Source organism: Biomphalaria glabrata, chromosome 9 (assembly GCF_947242115.1).
Source record: "Biomphalaria glabrata chromosome 9, xgBioGlab47.1, whole genome shotgun sequence".
NCBI classification, from domain to species: domain Eukaryota; kingdom Metazoa; phylum Mollusca; class Gastropoda; family Planorbidae; genus Biomphalaria; species Biomphalaria glabrata.
Window position 1 is genome coordinate 23,104,311 of NC_074719.1, and position 20,246 is coordinate 23,124,556.

General features: G+C 33.5%; 1 protein-coding gene across 1 annotated transcript in view; it reads right to left on the bottom strand.

Moving 5' to 3' along the window:
• Window positions 1–1,582: 1,582 nt before the first annotated feature.
• LOC106069876 (laminin subunit gamma-1-like) overlaps window positions 1,583–20,246 on the bottom strand; it is a 43,651-nt gene continuing 24,987 nt past the window's right edge. The window contains exons 12-26 of the mRNA XM_056039993.1: window positions 19,838–20,023; window positions 19,317–19,449; window positions 18,144–18,394; window positions 16,631–16,783; window positions 16,403–16,540; window positions 15,717–15,908; window positions 15,120–15,429; window positions 13,892–14,029; window positions 11,939–12,113; window positions 10,956–11,078; window positions 10,602–10,716; window positions 9,246–9,442; window positions 8,851–9,009; window positions 6,801–6,959; window positions 1,583–3,600 (exon numbers count right to left, since the gene is read on the bottom strand). Coding sequence (XP_055895968.1) covers window positions 3,400–3,600; window positions 6,801–6,959; window positions 8,851–9,009; window positions 9,246–9,442; window positions 10,602–10,716; window positions 10,956–11,078; window positions 11,939–12,113; window positions 13,892–14,029; window positions 15,120–15,429; window positions 15,717–15,908; window positions 16,403–16,540; window positions 16,631–16,783; window positions 18,144–18,394; window positions 19,317–19,449; window positions 19,838–20,023 — 2,630 coding nt within the window. The 3' untranslated portion in view covers window positions 1,583–3,399. The remainder of the gene's footprint in view (window positions 3,601–6,800; window positions 6,960–8,850; window positions 9,010–9,245; window positions 9,443–10,601; window positions 10,717–10,955; window positions 11,079–11,938; window positions 12,114–13,891; window positions 14,030–15,119; window positions 15,430–15,716; window positions 15,909–16,402; window positions 16,541–16,630; window positions 16,784–18,143; window positions 18,395–19,316; window positions 19,450–19,837; window positions 20,024–20,246) is intronic.

Consider the following 20,246-nt stretch of genomic DNA (forward strand, 5'->3'; position numbering starts at 1 on the left):
AATACTGAATGTCAAATGGCAAGAAAAAATACCAGATACTGAAGTCCTTCGAAGAGCGGGTCTGCAAAGCATCCACACAATCCCGATGCAGTCCCAGCTGCGATGGGTAGGACAAGTCTGCAGAATGGAATACAGCCGCATTCCTAGACGACTCCTGTATGGCATATTAAGGGAAGTAATGCGCTCACAAGGCGGACAAAGAAAACGCTTCAGGGACACCCTCTAAGCTTCTCTGAAAGCCTTCAGCATTGACCCAGCCACCTGGGAGACAGAAGCACATCACAGAGCATCATGGCATCGCGCTGTAAAAACTGGCGCACAAATTGCTGAGGAAAAGAGAACAGCGCTGGCAGAAAAAGCACCACAGAAAAAAGCAAGGCCCACGACACTAGCTCCAGCTGGAATAACCTGCCATGTGTGCAGCCGAACATTCCGGGCTCACATAGGTCTCAACAGCCACATGGGGAGGCACAAAACCCCAGTGCAAAGCCCTCAGCCCCTTAGATGACAAAAGTGGTCATCATCGAACCACGATGGACGAACTATATACTAGCAATCTGGTGCTTCAACAACAGTACTTAAGGCCTCTTAAGGGCACTGAAGCTTGTTCCTAGTTGTCTTGGCACTACCAGGAAAGGATGGGCATGAAAGTTGACATGTTCCTCTTCACTTTAAACAAAATACCAATGCAAGTCAGTCACCCAAGTGCAGAGCCAAACCCTTTGTTAATAGAAGTGGTGATTAATTCCAATGATATTGGTAAAAATAAAACAAACCTTGAAAAAGGGAGAATTCTGGGATCTTGTTCTCCAAGAGCTCATTTGTAATTGAAACTTAACAAAGTTACTTCATAAAATGTTAAATATAAAAAAATAATACTTAAAATAATTTCAAATCCATCATAAGCGAGGTAAAAAAACAGGTAGTTGCTATGATTTGCCACTGAGCTATTCAAGTAATTATAAAAACAGTTTTATTTGTATGTTGTTTGCTTACAATTTTTAAGAAACGACCTACTTATCTCCATTATTGATTATCTACACTGGCCACCATTATGGATTTAGCCAACTTTCTATATAAAACAAAATTGATTAATTAGAAATAATTGAGTGACTAATGGGTTACTTTTGTTGTTATTGAATAATTGTGAAATGTTATTAAACCTTAACTGAGAATGGGAAGTGTGAGCACACAGAGTGACTTGATAGAAGCTTCGTAAACATAGTACTATTCCTAAATGGCCCTGTCTAAGACCTAGAGACATTTCTAGTCTCTATGCTCAGGCCACTAATGCTTAGATCATAGGTTACTTCTCTTTTTATTTTTTTTTTGGAATTAACCTTTCATAGTATTATAATAACAGTATTAGCTTCTAATATGAAGACCAAATTTAGCATTGGCAGCCATTAAAGCTTTAGAATTCACTATATTGATTAATGAAAGTTCAGCAGAAAATTATGACCTTCATATTGTGATTTCATTTGAAAAATCAGTTAATTGTAAATGCTATTCAAATACACAACTAAAACATAACATTGCACCAAAATCTACAAAAGTAAAATTATCAAGTCAAACAAAATCAGGCCTTTCAAATATAGAGCTATATTTTGGTATAAAAAAGGCATGCACAATATAAAAATATAATACAATGTATATGTATATAAAAATTAGTTATATGTTTCAATAGCCATGTATATAATTGAAAGTGAATCTTTAACAAAAGTTTGATGAATGACGTCCAATTGACCCACAGGCACACACTCAATAAAATGACTACAACATATGATTATGCATTTTCCTTCTTTATAACTGGCTACAGGTTTATGTACAGTCTACCATGAGCAGTAGTTGGTCACCAAGACAACACATTGGATTTCTATCATTGCTAGCAACTCAATGAAACTAGTCCATAAAATCACTATCTGGATCTCTGGACTTGCTGGTTGTTTTTTTAAGGTCAAAATTTTTTAAATCAGCACCAACAAAAAAAAATAAATAATCGACAAAATATGTTCACATATCAAAAGCTTTGACTAGAATTTGTCAGTTCAAAGGAAGCATCTGACTGCCATTTTACCTAGACTCTTATTCATTCTTCTAAGCCTCAAGAAGTTAAGGAGACATATATTTACTTCTTGTCTAGCCCAGTGACCTTACTGGAATAGCTTTAATATTGAGCAGTTTTTGTTTCACATTATCTACATATATATCAAACACTCCAAGGGTATAGATAATGAAATGTTGGCATCAAAACATGAATACATGTAAGGAGTTAAGTGTTACATGCCTATATATTAAGTACAGAATACAGCCATACATTTGGTAAACAATTAAAACAATACTACAGCCATACATTTGGTACACAAAACAATACTACACAGATGGTCAACTTATCTCTTACAGATAATAAAAGTGCATACCTTTTGTGTTACCCACAATTAATATTTGACTATGAAACAAGAGAAACCAAACAAAGAAATCAACCAGTTTTGATATGATTGGTAAATCAGCTAACTAAAACATACACATATGCATGTTGTACAGTAAAAAGTTGAACATTCATAACTCTATATAACACAGAGTGTAGCCATCCTTTACATCAACATGTAGACAGATAAGTAATAGCAAGGTCAAACATAATAGCACAGAAGGATGTAAGCCATGGATACACATGCAATACATGTTCAACACATAATGTACCACATTAACAAAAAAAAAACAAATGAAAAAAAAAAGAATTACTGGCTTGATTGTGGAGAACTATATGCCCAATGATAAACACAAACTCCTATATAGTACTAACTTTAAGCAAGCTAGAGTTTGAGATTGCTTCTGAATAGAACAGAACTTAATAAATTGATTCAGAGAACACAATGATGTGGAATTTGTTCAAAGTTGTTTGAATTCCAGATTGCTATGAATGTTATTGATCTTGTTCTTTTTATTAGTATGAATTATGAATAATAATGAAACCTACATAAATCAATGATTACTAACATTTGTTCCATAAATCATGGCTGAAACCTAATGAGCTAACACTTTGGTATACACTAAAGATTAAACGGTATACACTAAAAATTAGAACAATTAAGATTATGTTCAGATAAAAAGTGAGACTATTTTAAAATATTGTGTAAATTAAAGATTAAATCTTTTTTTTTTTGTTTTGTTTTCTCTTTAATGAACTAAAATGTTAGTTTATGTATTAGAAACTAGACTTGAAGCTATCATTGCAGTGACATACATTGTGGCAAACAATATAATTACCCATCTTATTATACATTGTATAAATACACTTGAACCATTTACACAAATATCCTATGGTATATACACGGACACTGTATAGCAATGAATAATAGCTAAACTTTTGGTTTGATGGAATACATGTCTATCTTCATGTTACACACCAGTCTCTAAAGCAATGTTTTTGAAACAGCCATCTGGGAGAGAAGCACTGATCTCTCCAACATTTTCAACAGCCTTGCGAAGCTCTGCAATGTTCAGGTCATACTGCTTCGCCTGGTTGTCCAGGATTTCTGTCTTCTGGAGCAGTCTGGTCATCTCAACATCAATGTTAGACTCATTGAATTTCTTCTCAGCCTAAAGATACAACAAAGAGAATCTATAAGAAATCAATAATATTTGGTAATTCATTTCATTTATAACTGCCAATTCATTTCATTTATTTTAATCTTAAAGGTGTGTAATGTGTCCAGGTAAAGACTAAGAAATCTGTTTCAGGTTTTTAGGAAGTCCCTGTTTTCACCTCTTGAAATCGTGGGGAAAATGATGATGATACCTGCATTATTCATAGAAACAGGCTAACCTTATATCCTCTGATTAAAATAGGCTAATTTTATATCCCTTGATTCAAACAGGCTAACCTTACATCCATCACATGATTCAAACAGGCTAACCTTACATTCATCCCCTGATTCAAACAGGCTAACCTTATATCACCTGATCCAAACAAGCTAACCTTACATCACCTGATTCAAACAGTCTAACCTTACATCCATCATCTGATTCAAACAGGCTAACCTTACATCCATCATCTGATTCAAACAGGCTAACCTTACACCATCTGATTCAAACAGGCTAACCTTACATTCATAACCTGATCCAAAAAAGCTAACCTTACATCACCTGATTCAAACAGTCTAACCTTACATCCATCATCTGATTCAAACAGGCTAACCTTACATCCATCATCTGATTCAAACAGGCTAACCTTACATTCATAACCTGATCCAAACAGGCTAACCTTACATCACCTGATTCAAACAGGCTAACCTTACATTCATAACCTGATCCAAAAAAGCTAACCTTACATTCATAACCTGATCCAAACAAGCTAAACTTACATCACCTGATCCAAACAAGCTAACCTTACATCACCTGATCAAAACAGGCTAACCTTACATTCATCATCTGATTCAAACAGGCTAACCTTACATTCATAACCTGATCCAAACAAGCTAACCTTACATCACCTGATCCAAACAAGCTAACCTTACATCACCTGATTCAAACAGGCTAACCTTACATCACCTGATCCAAACAAGCTAACCTTACATCACCTGATTCAAACAGGCTAACCTTACATCACCTGATTCAAACAGGCTAACCTTACATTCATAACCTGATCCAAACAGGCTAACCTTACATCACCTGATCAAAACAAGCTAACCTTACATTCATAACCTGATTCAAACAGGCTAACCTTACATCACCTGATCCAAACAGGCTAACCTTACATCACCTGATCCAAACAGGCTAACCTTACATTCATAACCTGATCCAAACAGGCTAACCTTACATCACCTGATTCAAACAGGCTAACCTTACATTCATAACCTGATCCAAACAAGCTAACCTTACATTCATAACCTGATCCAAACAAGCTAAACTTACATCACCTGATCCAAACAAGCTAACCTTACATCATCTGATTCAAACAGGCTAACCTTACATCATCTGATTCAAACAGGCTAACCTTACATTCATAACCTGATCCAAACAGGCTAACCTTACATCACCTGATCCAAACAGGCTAACCTTACATTCATAACCTGATCCAAACAAGCTAACCTTACATCACCTGATCCAAACAGGCTAACCTTACATTCATCATCTGATTCAAACAGGCTAACCTTACATTCATAACCTGATCCAAACAAGCTAAACTTACATCACCTGATCCAAACAGGCTAACCTTACATCACCTGATCCAAACAGGCTAACCTTACATTCATCATCTGATTCAAACAGGCTAACCTTACATTCATAACCTGATCCAAACAAGCTAACCTTACATCACCTAATTCAAACAGGCTAACCTTACATCACCTGATCCAAACAAGCTAACCTTACAACACCTGATTCAAACAGGCTAACCTTACATCACCTGATCCAAACAAGCCAACCTTACATCACCTGATTCAAACAGGCTAACCTTACATCACCTGATTCAAACAGGCTAACCTTACATTCATAACCTGATCCAAACAGGCTAACCTTACATCACCTGATCCAAACAGGCTAACCTTACATTCATAACCTGATCCAAACAGGCTAACCTTACATTCATAACCTGATCCAAACAAGCTAACCTTACATCACCTGATTCAAAGAGGCTAACCTTATATCACCTGATCCAAACAAGCTAACCTTACATCACCTGATCCAAACAGGCTAACCTTACATTCATCATCTGATTCAAACAGGCTAACCTTACATTCATAACCTGATCCAAACAAGCTAACCTTACATCACCTGATCCAAACAAGCTAACCTTACATCCCCTGATTCAAACAGGCTAACCTTACATCACCTGATTCAAACAGACTAACCTTACATCACCTGATCCAAACAGGCTAACCTTACATCACCTGATTCAAACAGGCTAACCTTACATTCATAACCTGATCCAAACAAGCTAACGTTACATTCATAACCTGATCCAAACAGGCTAACCTTACATCACCTGATCCAAACAGGCTAACCTTACATCACCTGATCCAAACAAGCTAACCTTACATCATCTGATTCAAACAGGCTAACCTTACATTCATGACCTGATCCAAACAGGCTAACCTTACATCACCTGATCCAAACAAGCTAACCTTACATCACCTGATTCAAACAGTCTAACCATACATCCATCATCTGATTCAAACAGGCTAACCTTACATCCATCATCTGATTCAAACTGGCTAACCTTACGTTCATAACCTGATCCAAACAGGCTAACCTTACATCACCTTATTCAAACAGGCTTACCTTACATCCATCATCTGATTCAAAGAGGCTAACCTTACATCACCTGATTCAACATCACCTGATCCAAACAAGCTAACCTTACATCACCTGATTCAAACAGGCTAACCTTACATCACCTCATTTAACAGTAGAAAAAACTTAACTCTATAAGATTTGAAATAAATTAAAAAAAAACACTTGTAAACATTGAAAAGCCAATGGAGCAAAAGAACTTTTGCAGATTTTGTTATATTTTAAATGTTATTAAGTACTTGTTTATAAAAATGTTTTTTCTCAACAAATGAACTATACCCTGTGTACAATAATAAAGAAAGTGAAGCTATTGTAAGAACAATGCAAATCATTCGATTTTTTTTTTTAATTCTGCATGCTGGTATTAACATTTGCACACTTAAAGAATAAAAATGATTATTGTAAAAATGAAAAATAAAATGTCTAAAACGAGCATGTTGAGTCAGAGTTGATATTGAGACAGCTGGAAAATAGTGCTAGAAGTGAACTATAAAGGTCCCACTAACCTCCTCCAAAAGTTTCTCTAAATAATTCAGCTGATTTATATCTATTTCACCTATTTCACCCAGCTGACGGTTGATGGACAAAATCAAATCATGAGCTGTGGAAATTTGCTTTAAGGCATCTTCTGCCTTTTGGTTGACTTCGTCTGATTCTTTCAAAGCCTGTATCAACATAATACAAATAAAATTAGGTGATTGAAGACAGGCGAAAACATTGGCGACCAAAAAGATAAAAGATATGAACATCATGCAATAAAATGCAACTCATGCATTCTATGAAATGATACAATATATATTTGCAAAATGTAAGGCCCAATGAGCAACTAGTGACAGAAATAAAGTAAAACTACTGAAAGCAAAGAGAAGTTGGCAATGATGATTATAAGATATAATGTTAAAAATGAGCTAAAATATTTGTATTTCAATGTAGCATATTCATACTTATAACTTTCAGAAATTTGAAACTAAATATTTGAAATATGCTTATTTCAACCATTGTTGGAAACAAACATATTTAAATGTTTGAATGTGGATATAATCTTTAAAATTTAAATGTTAAAAATTCTCATGAACTACAGTTTATTTTTAAAATTGCACAAAAGATTGTGTGCAAACAGGTTGAATGTCTATATAAAAGTTATGTAAATTGAGAAATAAAAACTAAACCAAGTTACCATCTAAATTGCTAGAAAATCAAAAACTATGTCAGATTGGAGAAGATTATTAAAAAGTTATTTTGTCTTTTAATCTCTAATAATCACATTCTAGAGATCTGTCAACGTCTTTAAATTACATCCAACATATTGTGAAGCTTCTTTAACTTACACCTAACATATTGTGAAACTTCTTTAAATTTAAGGGGAGGTATCCCTAGAGAAAATTGAGTTTTAGGTCTAGTATATCGATTTTTAACTAATAACATAATTAAGTAGATCAATCATTTTTCTTTACATTACAATCATTTTTATTGCTTAAATCTGTGTCTAAAACATGTGTTTTTTTAATGTTTATGTAAGGGCTATGAGACAAAATCTTAATAAAATTTATACTTTAAACTCATTTTTCTCAAAATGTTAGTTTTTGCACATGTCATTGTGCCTTACTAGGAATTTCTCCTAAACTACTTGATAGATTTTGATGAAATTTGAAACACTTCTTAAGGACATCATTAACTTTACTCGTACAATGATTTTTTTTCAATATTTTATTTACTTTGTTTTTAAAAAGTATTTTTAATTAATATTTATCCTGTTTTTTTAGGTCTAAAAAATACTAAAAATTCAAAAATTTGTAAAACATTTAACATACTTAAATCTTTAATTCTGACGTTGTACCAATTTAGAGGATCCTTTTTTCTTATCTTTTAATTCAATTTCATGTATTTCTGATCAATAGTTTTTACAAAATTCAGAGTTTTAATTTGTATACAATAAACAATATGGCAGCCATTACCATGGCAACCATCATTCAAAAAAACTTTTTTTTTTTAGCATTATTTATTTTAGAATATCATTATATGTTACCATAACAAATTTCAAAGGCCTAGCTTTAGAAATAACAAAAATAAGATTTTCAGGGATACCTCCCCTTAAAATAGCATATTGTGATAACATTCAATATATTAAACAATTTGTTGAAGTGGATTTTTTATAGATCAATAAATTAAATCTACACTCTATTTTTAAAGAGTGCACACTGACAAGTCTTACAAGGCCAAAATCAATCTTGAAACATATAAAGAGTGTAGTCTCAATTGAATAAGCTATCATAACAAATATGAATTTGAAATGCCATTATTTCAATATTTAAATGGTGATATTTATTTTTTACTAAAAAAAAAACAACAGTTCATAGTGACAAAGTTTTCACAAAGATACCAGGAGCACAAAGAATTGTTTAACTGATGTTAGTCACCATGAGAAGTTGTCTTAAAACCTAGGGAAAAAATCTCAATAAAAGGAACAGGATTCTAAACTATAGAATGTTTGCTAGTCAACCTTATGCAGCATAAAGTTGGTCCTGAGCAGCCAATAATGGAATACTAATGACTTACATTATTAGCCTGAGTTTGATCTTCTTTGACTTGCATTTCTAGTTCATCTAATTTGTCATTGGCAGATTGCTGCTGTACAGATAATTCTTCTGCCATCTTGTTGAGTTCATTGGATTTAGTTTTAGTCTCTCCTGTTTTCTTTTTTAGGTTCTGTGCCTTCTGAAGAGATTGAATGTCAAAGTTTATAGAACAGTTCAATCATCTCTCTAATGATTAAGCCAAGAAAGATGCCAAGGGATATCCAAGACAAACACGTTTTGACTTAGTGTCCCTATTACTATCAAATGACTTTAATACATCTAGAAAACTTTAAGATAACTTAAAGATGCACAACAAATGGTGATACTTCTGTAATAGTTGGAAAACCAAAAAAAACAACAACAAAAAACAACTACCTGCTGAGCCTCATGAATTGTACTGTTAGCACTCTGCACAGTTTTCCAAGCATTGTCTACATCCTGTTCTACTTGAAGCAATGTATCTTTGGCCTCATTGGTCATTCTATTGGAATCATCCATTTTAGCTTTAATAGCATCCACCTGTTTTAAAGCATTTTCTGCTGCTTCTTTGTTCTCAATCAGCTTATTAAACTCTGTGTAACAATATTCTCACATCAGTGAAAAACTTGCATCAAATGGTGGTAAAATAGTTTAAAGTTTTTGCATTTTACACAAACATTTTTTTTTCTTATCAAGCCAACAATGAAGTGTGTTAGATAAGATCACAAATGACTTTTCAGTCAATTTTTTCAGTCGATTTTTTTTTTTTAAAATAATAAAAGCCCTTCCCCCCAACACATGCACAACAAACTATGACTTTGGCTCATCAATTCTATATCTTAGCCCTTATCTAGAACAGGACATTGAACAAACAACAAAATATGACTTTGGCTCATCAATTCTATATCTTAGCCCTTAATCTATAACAGGACATTGAACAAACAACAAAATATGACTTTGGCTCATCAATTCTATATCTTAGCCCTTATCTATAACAGGACATTGAACAAACAACAAAATATGACTTTGGCTCATCAATTCTATATCTTAGCCCTTATCTAAAACAGGACATTGAACAAACAACAAAATATGACTTTGGCTCATCTATTCTATATCTTAGCCCTTATCTAGAACAGGACATTGAACAAACAACAAAATATGACTTTGGCTCATCAATTCTATGATCTTAGCCCCTATCTAGAACAGGACATTGCACACTCAGTGTGTCATTGAACACACACAAAAAAAAAGCTTAGTTATTCATTCTAAGGATGGCTGCTTGGTTGTGTCTTATGCATTATGAATTGTTGTTCAGGGGTCCTGGGTTTGAACACTGCCCGCTGTCACCCCCCATAGGTTTGGGCTAGGATATAATTGTCTTATAATCTAAAGAAACATCTAAAATAAAATATGTTTAACATTTTAGAAACATCATAGTGAAGAAAAAAGGTACAAAATCACATTTTTGGATAAAGTGGGAGAATTAGTGACCAGTCAGTGAGCCAGGCCTTTTATTTATAAATATGGATGATTGTAACATTGCACTCTGTCTTCAGTACATTTTATGTGTCCTGATAAATATAGCTTATTAGCAATGAAATACTTGCTATTGAGGCCTATTGTACCTTGTTTAAATGTCCAATTCAAAGCCTGAGCTATACAATAATTTACCTTTTATCATTATCATCAAACATATGAGGCTAGCAAAAGCTTTAAGTGTATATTTTTGTAAGAATAGAACAAACATCTAACCTTCTAGGGTCTGTAGAGTCTCATTGGCCTCCTTCAATGTATCTTCAGCCCATTTCATTGCTTTCACAGCCATAGCTTTAGCCCCATCCACCTCTGCTAGATACTCAGCAACAACCTGAAAAATAAGTTCAATGATTAGTAGTTTGTCAAGGACAGAAAGATTCTATTAATATCTCTACACATGAGCCTCAAATCACTCATCTTAAGTTCAACAATAAAAAATAAACTAAAGCACACTAATTTGGATTCATTCATTTTAAAATGTCTAAAGTTTGGCAATACAAATTTTAATGCTCATGATGGTAAAGTGAAATAGCATCTAGATAGATCCTGGTAGTGGACCAATAAACTCACTTGATTCAAGTCATTTCCTTGTTTCAGAAGGTCATTTACAATGTTGGACTGGTTGTTCACTCTGTCCATCAAGTCTTTGTTCTTTTCTAGGAGCATTTTAGAATCAGCTTTCACCATGTTAGCCTAGAAAAAAAGCAATAAACAAATGATCATTAAAAAAAGATAACAGACAAAACAAAAATATAAATATCCCTGAAAAACGTGCATGTAGACAACAAAATACCGAACAGTAAAATTGAAAGGAGAAGTTAGGATGGTTTTATAATTAGTGTAGCTCAAGTGAGATTCAGGTCTGCTAGTAAGACTTGGTACCTACAATGTGTTTATTGGGTCCTGAATAAGACCAGGTGTATGTAATAATCTCACTACAAATTTAGACTACACTGTCTAAGACTGAGACCTAGGCTGGGAAGCATTAAATCAATCATCCATCAAATGAACTTTTAACAAACTATAACTACTAATGTATGCAGAAAAAGCCCTAACTCTTGTACGATGATTCTACCAAGAATGACTTAGGGACAGTTTCCTTATCTATTACACACATTACCTTTAAATTTGTCCTAGCCTATGGAAAAAGAAATGTGCCTTTATTTTTGTGTTTTTCTGAGTATTTTATTCCGTTTTGTTTTAGTAATTATAATTCAGTGTTTTTAGTATTATTGCTAATTTCTAGACTTCTATCCTGAAGCATCTCTAAATTTAGTGATTTTACTAATGGTGTTGCTCTAATCAAATGCGAATATTCATTTCTCATAAATCTCACAGCTTTAATTTGCATCTGTTCTAGTTTTTTAAGTTTCTTGAGTTGAGTTCCATTATTTTTTGGTCCACTCAGTGAATGAGGGAGGATGAATGACAAGTTTGGAGAAATAATTTAAGTGACAAATACTTGACAACTTGTCTATGAACAAGATACAAATATAATATAATCAGTCTTTAGATTATTACACAATTTCTCAAAGAATCACACTAATAAGCACCTTGGCAATGACTTTGTCTGCTTCCTGTTTCCACATGTCAAAGTCCAGACTTTGCTGCAGATTCTGGGCTAAGTTGAAGACACTAAACACATCATCTTTGGCCTTAATGGCCCCGACCAGTGTTGTATTGGCAGCTAACTTGGTAGTCTGATAAACTAGACTCACATCATCATACCTGACAATTACAGAAGAAAGACATTTTTTTTGTCACATATGGTTCCAGTCATCTCTAAACAGATTAAAGATTAAATATTTCAAATAATATTTATCTTGGTATAGAAATTAGTCAAATAATTTGTTCTAGTTGAAATCAAAAAGAAAAAAAATGTAATCTTTCTTTCTCTATCTACACTTCTGTTTGTTTCACTGATTATTCAATTTTGTACAGGAGAAACTTTTGATTAAACTTTGCACATGAAGCCCGCCAAAGAATGCTTTAAAAAGCAATTGAGAGAAAGCTGCTGAATCTCTGCTTAGTTCTTAAGCAAAGCAAGCAAGAATAACCAGATGAGGAGCTATGCTTAGAGGAAGAGAATGTTTAGCAATAAAACTGCATATTGAGGCTTCCTTATGTGACTCTTTTTCATGCTGATACAAGTTGTTCACAAGAAGTGGATCTCTACTACACTGCCACTGGGCTTTTAAAGCATTAGTAATGATTAGTTATTTCTATTAGTTAGATATAGAAAAAACTTTTAATATATATTTCTCACTATAGATCTAGATCTATCTATAATTTTCTAGATTAGATCTACTTAAATCTAATAACTTGGATCCAGATCTCTAATGACTCTAGATTAGTCTAGATCCAATATATTACTAGATCTATTATAATTTATATTCTATCAGACTTATACTTTACTCAGTAACTCAATATAATGATAATCAAGTAAAGTAAAGGCCTACATCTATATAGATCTAGTCAATATAGATGACCGGTGGGCCTACTAGATCTAGATCTTATAATAGATCTAGAATCTAGATGTCTAAAGTCTAAATCTAATGACTAATCCCATTTGAACTCATGGAAGTCAGCAGGCAGGGTTCAAATTAGAAAGATTTAGGGGCCATTGTTACAAAAGAGTAAAAATTCAAAGCCTGACAAAGCCCTTAGCGTCCGGGCATGCTCTAGATCTAGAGTAGTTTATGCTATTCGGACACCTATAGGCCAAAATTTCAAAGTTTGACTTTAGCAGCGCATTATTTGACAATGGTTCGACATACAAAAGAAAATGAAGTATCAAAAATCTTCTTTAGTTTAAGGAGAATAAGGATGACTACTTATATTGTACCCCTAACCTATATTTGTTATTATATTTAAGGACAAAAATATAGTCTTAACGGTGGGGAGAGGTAAAGTCATCCTGGTAACATAGGAAAAAACAACAACTTGACATACAGATTTGAAATTCTTTTATCTTACATAAAAAGACAGCTAAATGGAACGAAATTGGGTCAGAATCATTGGAAAATGGACAAGCACATTATACAGCATGCTAGTTTCATATTAAATATCAGAATAAAGATTTAATGACCACAAAAACAGCGAGTGTCCGAATTCATGTAATGTCTGGATTATATAAACTACTCTAGGACTTTTTTGTTAGAAAATCAGATCAAAAGAAATTTTTGGAATTCTGAAAATTTTCGGAAAATTCCCATCACTGCTAATGAAAAGTACAGGATAGAAAGCAACTGGTTTGTTGATATGTTGAATTGGAAATCAGCAAGCCTGTGCAGGCATAAAGATTATACATTGTTTCATCTTCTCCCTGGAGTGACTAGGTAGATGTTTGGCTTGATCTATGCAAAATAGGAACTAGCAAGACAATAGCCTGGCCTACACCTAATAGCTTATAATATTTGGGTGATAATATACTTTGATAACTTATTTATATGTAATTATGTAAGTGGATTGTTAAAAAAATAGGTGTGCAATGTCAGTGCACTTACGCTCTCTTCAGTTTTTCAATTTCCTGGTTAGTTTGTATTGGCATATTGAGGGACTCATTGGCTAATCTGTAGGCCTCCTTTGAGGTGGCTAATGCATGATTGGATAAGTTATCAATCATTTGAGCTTCCAATGTTTGCCTAATAAAAACAAAATTAAATAAAAAAGTAATTAATAAATATTAATACGTTTTAACACAAACTAAATTCATGAATGTCTTGAGTGTGTGTCTAGCAGTTTAAGGCCAAGCCTAGTATGGTCATCATTACACATAACTCCATATCTGATTTCAATTGTTCCTTTGAATCTTTGAAGTTATAAGATACTAACAATCCGATGGTCTTTGATCTTAATCCCTGGTCATCTGTTGAAATATATAAATCAATGCATGGCAAAACTGCTTGATTGTCAGGGTAAATCACTTTTGCTTAAGTGCCAAGTTCAAATCATGAAGAAATTTATTGAAAGCTTATGTTTTTCACTAGTGCATAAGGACAGAATGGAAACTTCCTCAGGTGTCCAAAATAAGGGATTAATCTTATTGTAGGTGGCATACAATAAAAAAAACATCCTCTTTTGAATATTGATAGAGTGAATCATGCCACCAGTAATTTTCTGACCACATACCCATTTTAAAACTCAAGAATATCCATGAAATAATCTAAGACCAACAGTCATCTAATAAAAAAGAATTTATGTGATATTTTAAACATGCCAAATATTTTTAAAAATCCTTTTTTTTTAAAAAAAAAACTTATCTAAGGGAAAGAAATTTGGACTTTCAATTATTTCTTTCAATAATGAAGTTTTATTCCCTTATTCAATATGAAACAAAATAATTAATTACTACTAATTAACTGCCAAATTGGTTAATCGATTCATTTTTTGTTACATACAATAAAAAATTGTTTAAAGTAACAATTAGATTCAAGAATGGGAGTGGGAGAAATAACGTGTTCAATTAGCTAAGGGGATGAAACCATACATATTTAGCCTTATTTGTGAATAGTGAAAGATTAATTTCCCTTGTTGGTATCAAACAAAATGATTAATCAGCAGTAAATAATTGACTAAATGGTTATTTTTTATTTCATCTTTCATGTCTTATCTAGGCCAACAAATAATTGTGTAAAGTTTCAACTTGATATGAGAAGGGGTGTGGGAGAAATAAGGTGTACCAGACAGACAGAGTGAGTTGATAAACCTTTCTAAATAAAAATTACAACTTACTCTTTGGCTTTATTTGAGGCTCTCTTAGCAATTTCTGTCATTTGCTGAGAGCTTGTTCCAAACTTTCCTAGAGCATCTACTGCTCTATCAAGAGCAGCCTGTCCTTCCACCGCAATGAACTTTTCAGCATTCTTTAGGGCCAAGTCTGCTCTCTCAATAGCCTTCTCTGCTTGCTCAATATCTATTTCACTATCTTGGGTGGCCTTAGAAGCAGTGGCAATGTTACGACCTATTTCACCACATTTGTTCAGCACATCAGACAAAGCTAACTTTAGAGCTTCCAGCTCCTTTCCAACAGCACCATCACCAACTGCAGTTGGAAGATGAAAGAACAGTTTCTTAATAAAATATATCTAGACTTTATAGATAAAATCAAGTTACTTAAATAACTTAAAAAATAAATCTTAGTAAACAAAAATTAAAAAAAAAAACAACTTTAAGAAATATTTCAAAATGCAAATCTAATCATAATAAGATAATCCAGCTTCTAATTATTATTTTTTTACTTTAATTAGCTGATATTAATTCTAATAATTAAATAGAATTTCCATCATAGATTTCTATCTTTTTCTCTCTCTGTATATGTGAAGATCTCACCTGAGAGTCCCTTAGCCTCCTGAAGTAGATTAGTTATGGATGAGTTGACTTCAGAAAGACGGGCAAAGAACTGGGAGTCATTGAACAAACCAGGATTGTTTGAGGTCTGCTCAATGAGGAGCTTCAAATCTCTGAGGTTGGCCCTGTGAGTGCTGACCTGTTTCTGGACCAAATTGTAACACTGGAGACAATCTGTGAGCAAACAAAATTCTCACATTGCAATTGTGAAAATCACATTAATAATACTACTTCCATTTATCTTAGCAAAAAACATGTTATAAGTGTGGTGGTGACATGGGTAGAAGTAGCAGTGTGTGTGTGCCATCAGCTGAAAGATGTGACACAGTTCATTGTGTTGCTAGAGGTCAATTGTGTCAAGGGACGATGAACAGACATACAAACTGATCATGTAGAGATGACTATTGTTTTCTGAGAATTTAGAGAGAAAAAGTCTTGTTAGACCAGTTATTAAGAATGAGTGTGTTAAAGTGAGACGATTTGATTCAGTCCGGTTCAGTTCAGCACAGCAAGACACACAGGTTCTGTGAGAAGCAGTACGATTCCAGTATGAGACAGAGAGAGACCAGTATAGTACCTCAGTACAGCTATGTACAGTGAAGCATTTGTAGTCAGTGTATCATGTTGCCAATTCTACAGTTTCTACAGAAAAAAAATGTTACCAGTACCTAAACATCCAGCTGATAAATCATACTTGTTCTCCATACATCTATCACATCGTCTGCCATCTACATTAGTCTTACATGGACAGTTGCCATTTGCATCACACTGCTGGTCAAGTGATCCGATTGGGTCACACATACACTCTGAGGGGGAAAATTATGAAGACAGCTTAGAGAAAGGTTTGTACACATTTTAAGAACATAGAGAAATTTAAAAAATACATGTCAGTTTACCTGTGCAACCAGAGAATGAAAAGCCATAGTAGTTCTTGTCACATTGGTTACATGTCCGGCCAGACACTCCAGGTTTACATTGACATAGCCCATAAGTTTCATCACAAGTATAATTAAGGGAACCAACAATGTCACACTGACATGGTGAACAGCCTAAGCACAAGGAAATGAAGTAAACATGATAATAGAGCCAAATCTATGACTTAAAATTTTAGAATAATTGATTCTATTTAACCTTCTTAAGACGACACGGCCGACATATCGGCCCAAGGCTATTTGGCGAAAAAGACGAGCCGGCCGATATATCGGCCGCGATGTTTCCAACCAAAGGATTGGCTTGCCAGTGTTTCTATCAGCCAATCAGATTAGTTCTTAGTATTTTTACACATTAGTAGACTGTAATGGCGGCTTCCTTCGCTGTTTTAACGCGATAATTTTTTAAAATTGATTTTTTGAAGTTAGCTAGTGGGAGGTGAAAATTTTAACATGTCAGCCGTTGATATTGATGAAAGCTAACTCACTGACTCTGATTTTATTTTAAATATGCTAGAATTAATAAAAATAAGAGCAGAATTGAGGAAAACTTTAGATCTAAGTTTACACTAATACTAGATCTAGAAAGTATTGACGATATCTATTCTTGGTAACATGGTTTAGAGGTAAGGGTGGGTAGCTGGATAAAGAAGACCCATTTGAGAACCAAGAGATTAGCACCCAATAGACCGTTTTATGCTATTTTTTGACTATCAATTTAGTTCAAACATTTGTCAGGGAGACTAATAAATATGATGCCAACTTTCTGAACAACAAACAGCTAAAAAAACGATCCCTGGGTCATAAATGAGTGACTGTTACTGTGACAATTATGAAGGTGTTTGTTTCCATGGTACCTTGGGGGGGGGGGGGGGGGGGGAGAAAAGTAGTAAAATAATGTGATAGAAGTGTCTGAAGGGTCTCAATGAGCCTTGTTTCTCTAAAGACATGTATTAGGGCTTATTAAAGCCTAAAACTTCTTAAAAAACTCTTACCTTTATAATTCTGTTCTGTTTTGAAAAAAACTTTTTTGGAATTGTATGCGCATAAATTATGCAAATTAGCTTGGCTTATTTAAATAAATGTTAATATTTCAGATAAATTCCATAAGATTAAATTAGTTCATTCATTTCCCAGCAATAATATATATAGTTTTGTGTATGTAAAGTAATTAGTTTATTTGTTAGGAATTTTTTTGTAAGTGAAGTGTTAAGGCTGGAAATAGGGCTCCGTCTTTTTGGCACAAGACATGCTAAAATGCTCCGTCTTAAGAGGGTTAATAAACTACCAAACAATAAGATAAATTGAAAAATATTTATAAGATAAATTGAAAAATATTTATAAGAAAAATTGAAAAATATTGTATTAAGTAACAGTGATAATACAGCAACTAAGTCTAAGAATAGTTTCTTTTGTAGTGGTTGAGCCATGTTAGACTATAATAGTTCAACCAATGTTAAACTTGTAAACTAACAATTACCTTGACCCGTGGCAATGTTCCAGTAACCAATTTCACAACGCTCACATTGCTGACCCACAACCTTTGGCAAACATAGACACTGGCCAGTTTTTTGGTTACAGCCACTAGTGCCTGGTTGACTGACAGTGCCACTAGGATTACAGTTACAGGCAGTACACAGGCCATAAGTGTTGTTGTAAAAATCAGGTAAGCACTGGTCACAGTAAAATCCACCTGTGTTACGAATACACTTCAAGCACTCTCCCGTGGTTCTGACAATTAAAAATGATTTTTGTCATAGAAACAAAAAAGTTTAAAAAATCTTGAACACAGCTTTCAACAAAAAAAAAAGACAAAAAAAAACATTCCTTCATTATGACCTTTTATTATACTGGTAAGTTCACTTGTAATAGCTATTGAATGATAGATTAAAGGAAAACATTTTTAAACCTAGCAAAATGTCCTCCCCTGGTTATGCCAATGTATAAATTTAGAGTACAGAAAATTATAGTTCATGGGTCCAGACTTAGTAACATTAAAAGACATTTGTATAGACTAGAACACTGGATCTAGTTAGAGATTTAGATCTAGTACTGATATTGTGTATTGATAAATTATATAAGTATATACATATATATATATATATGTATATTATCACAAATTCATTCTAGAAGTCCAGGTAATGATTTCTACATAAGACGTTGCACAAAATGTTCCTGAACATTTCTTACTTATTCAGCTCCTTATAGTAGTCAAACCAGAATTCTCCCTGTGTGGCCAATAGGCTAGTAATTTTTTCCCCAAAGATATACATTAACTCTCAAAACTGTTAAAGCCGTTTTCAAGATCCATGTCCAGGTTCCACCCATGAAGAGTTAACTAATAACAGGAACTGTAAAAACCCTATCATCATAGCCAACTGTAATACAGTATGTGATTCAACTCATGTTTAGGTCATGAAATCTAGTTTATTCACTTCTAAGCTTGACAATGACAGTAAATTCCTTTTATTATGAGAATAAATAAAAAAAAATAGTATACATATTTTAAATCTAAAGTTGAGAGTTGAAAATAATTTACTAAAATAATAGAATAGATTTCTTTTTGTCATTTTGCACATTAAAAGTCAGAGGAGTGTAAAAAGAAACATGGTTTGACTAAATAATCATGAAAAAGGAAAACCATGAAACTCACGTATTACAATTATTTACAGCATTAGGATCTATGTTTCCGTTACATGTACACTTTCTGCAATCGCTGCGTCTCCCAGTCACAAGACCCTGTGGGTCACCAAAGTAACCATCCAAACACAACTCACACAAGTTACCTGCAAAAAAGTCAAAACCAGTTGAAGGATGAGTTAGACAAAAACATATTTTACATTTTAGATTACACTAATACCAAGACATTCTGGGGTGAGTAAGTAATCCAAGTACGGTTATTCTACAAAAAAAAACAACAACATTTACTGAGGCTAAACTATTTACACTAAATGGAGATTTAAAGAATATATTTAATTCAGAAATAGCCATTTGGAAAAAAACTTGCTATCTTGTTTGCCCAGGTCAAATTTTAAGTTGATGGGGGTGACTGAAATGGTCTATAATAGGTATCACATTGAATATCTTGGCAATGGCAAAGAAACAAAAAGTGATCTATAAGAACTACAGAGCAAAGAATGATATAGATATAACTTTGGAAATGTCTTTCCTCACCTCCATAGCCCTCATCACACTCAGTACACACAACATCTCCATTCATGATCTGTATACAAGGTCCACCATTGGGGCATGGGCATGGAGTGCAGTCTCCTGGGGTTCCTTTAGTAGCATCACCATAGTAACCTCTGGCACAGTTCTCACAATTGTTCCCCTCTGTGTTGTGCTGACAGATACAGCGACCTACACAGCAACAACATTTACAAGTGAATATTCAAAAAAATATGGACTGGAATTTTTTTTATAGATTTTATCAATCAATGAAAAAAAAGGGAAGTTTTTTGTTTGTAATACTTCAAATGATCATTTCATTTATCATATGAATTTTACAAAAATATAATTTTTACTGATCTGTTTGATTATAATTTTGGGATAAAGATAAGTTAACATAAAGGTCAAAATATAT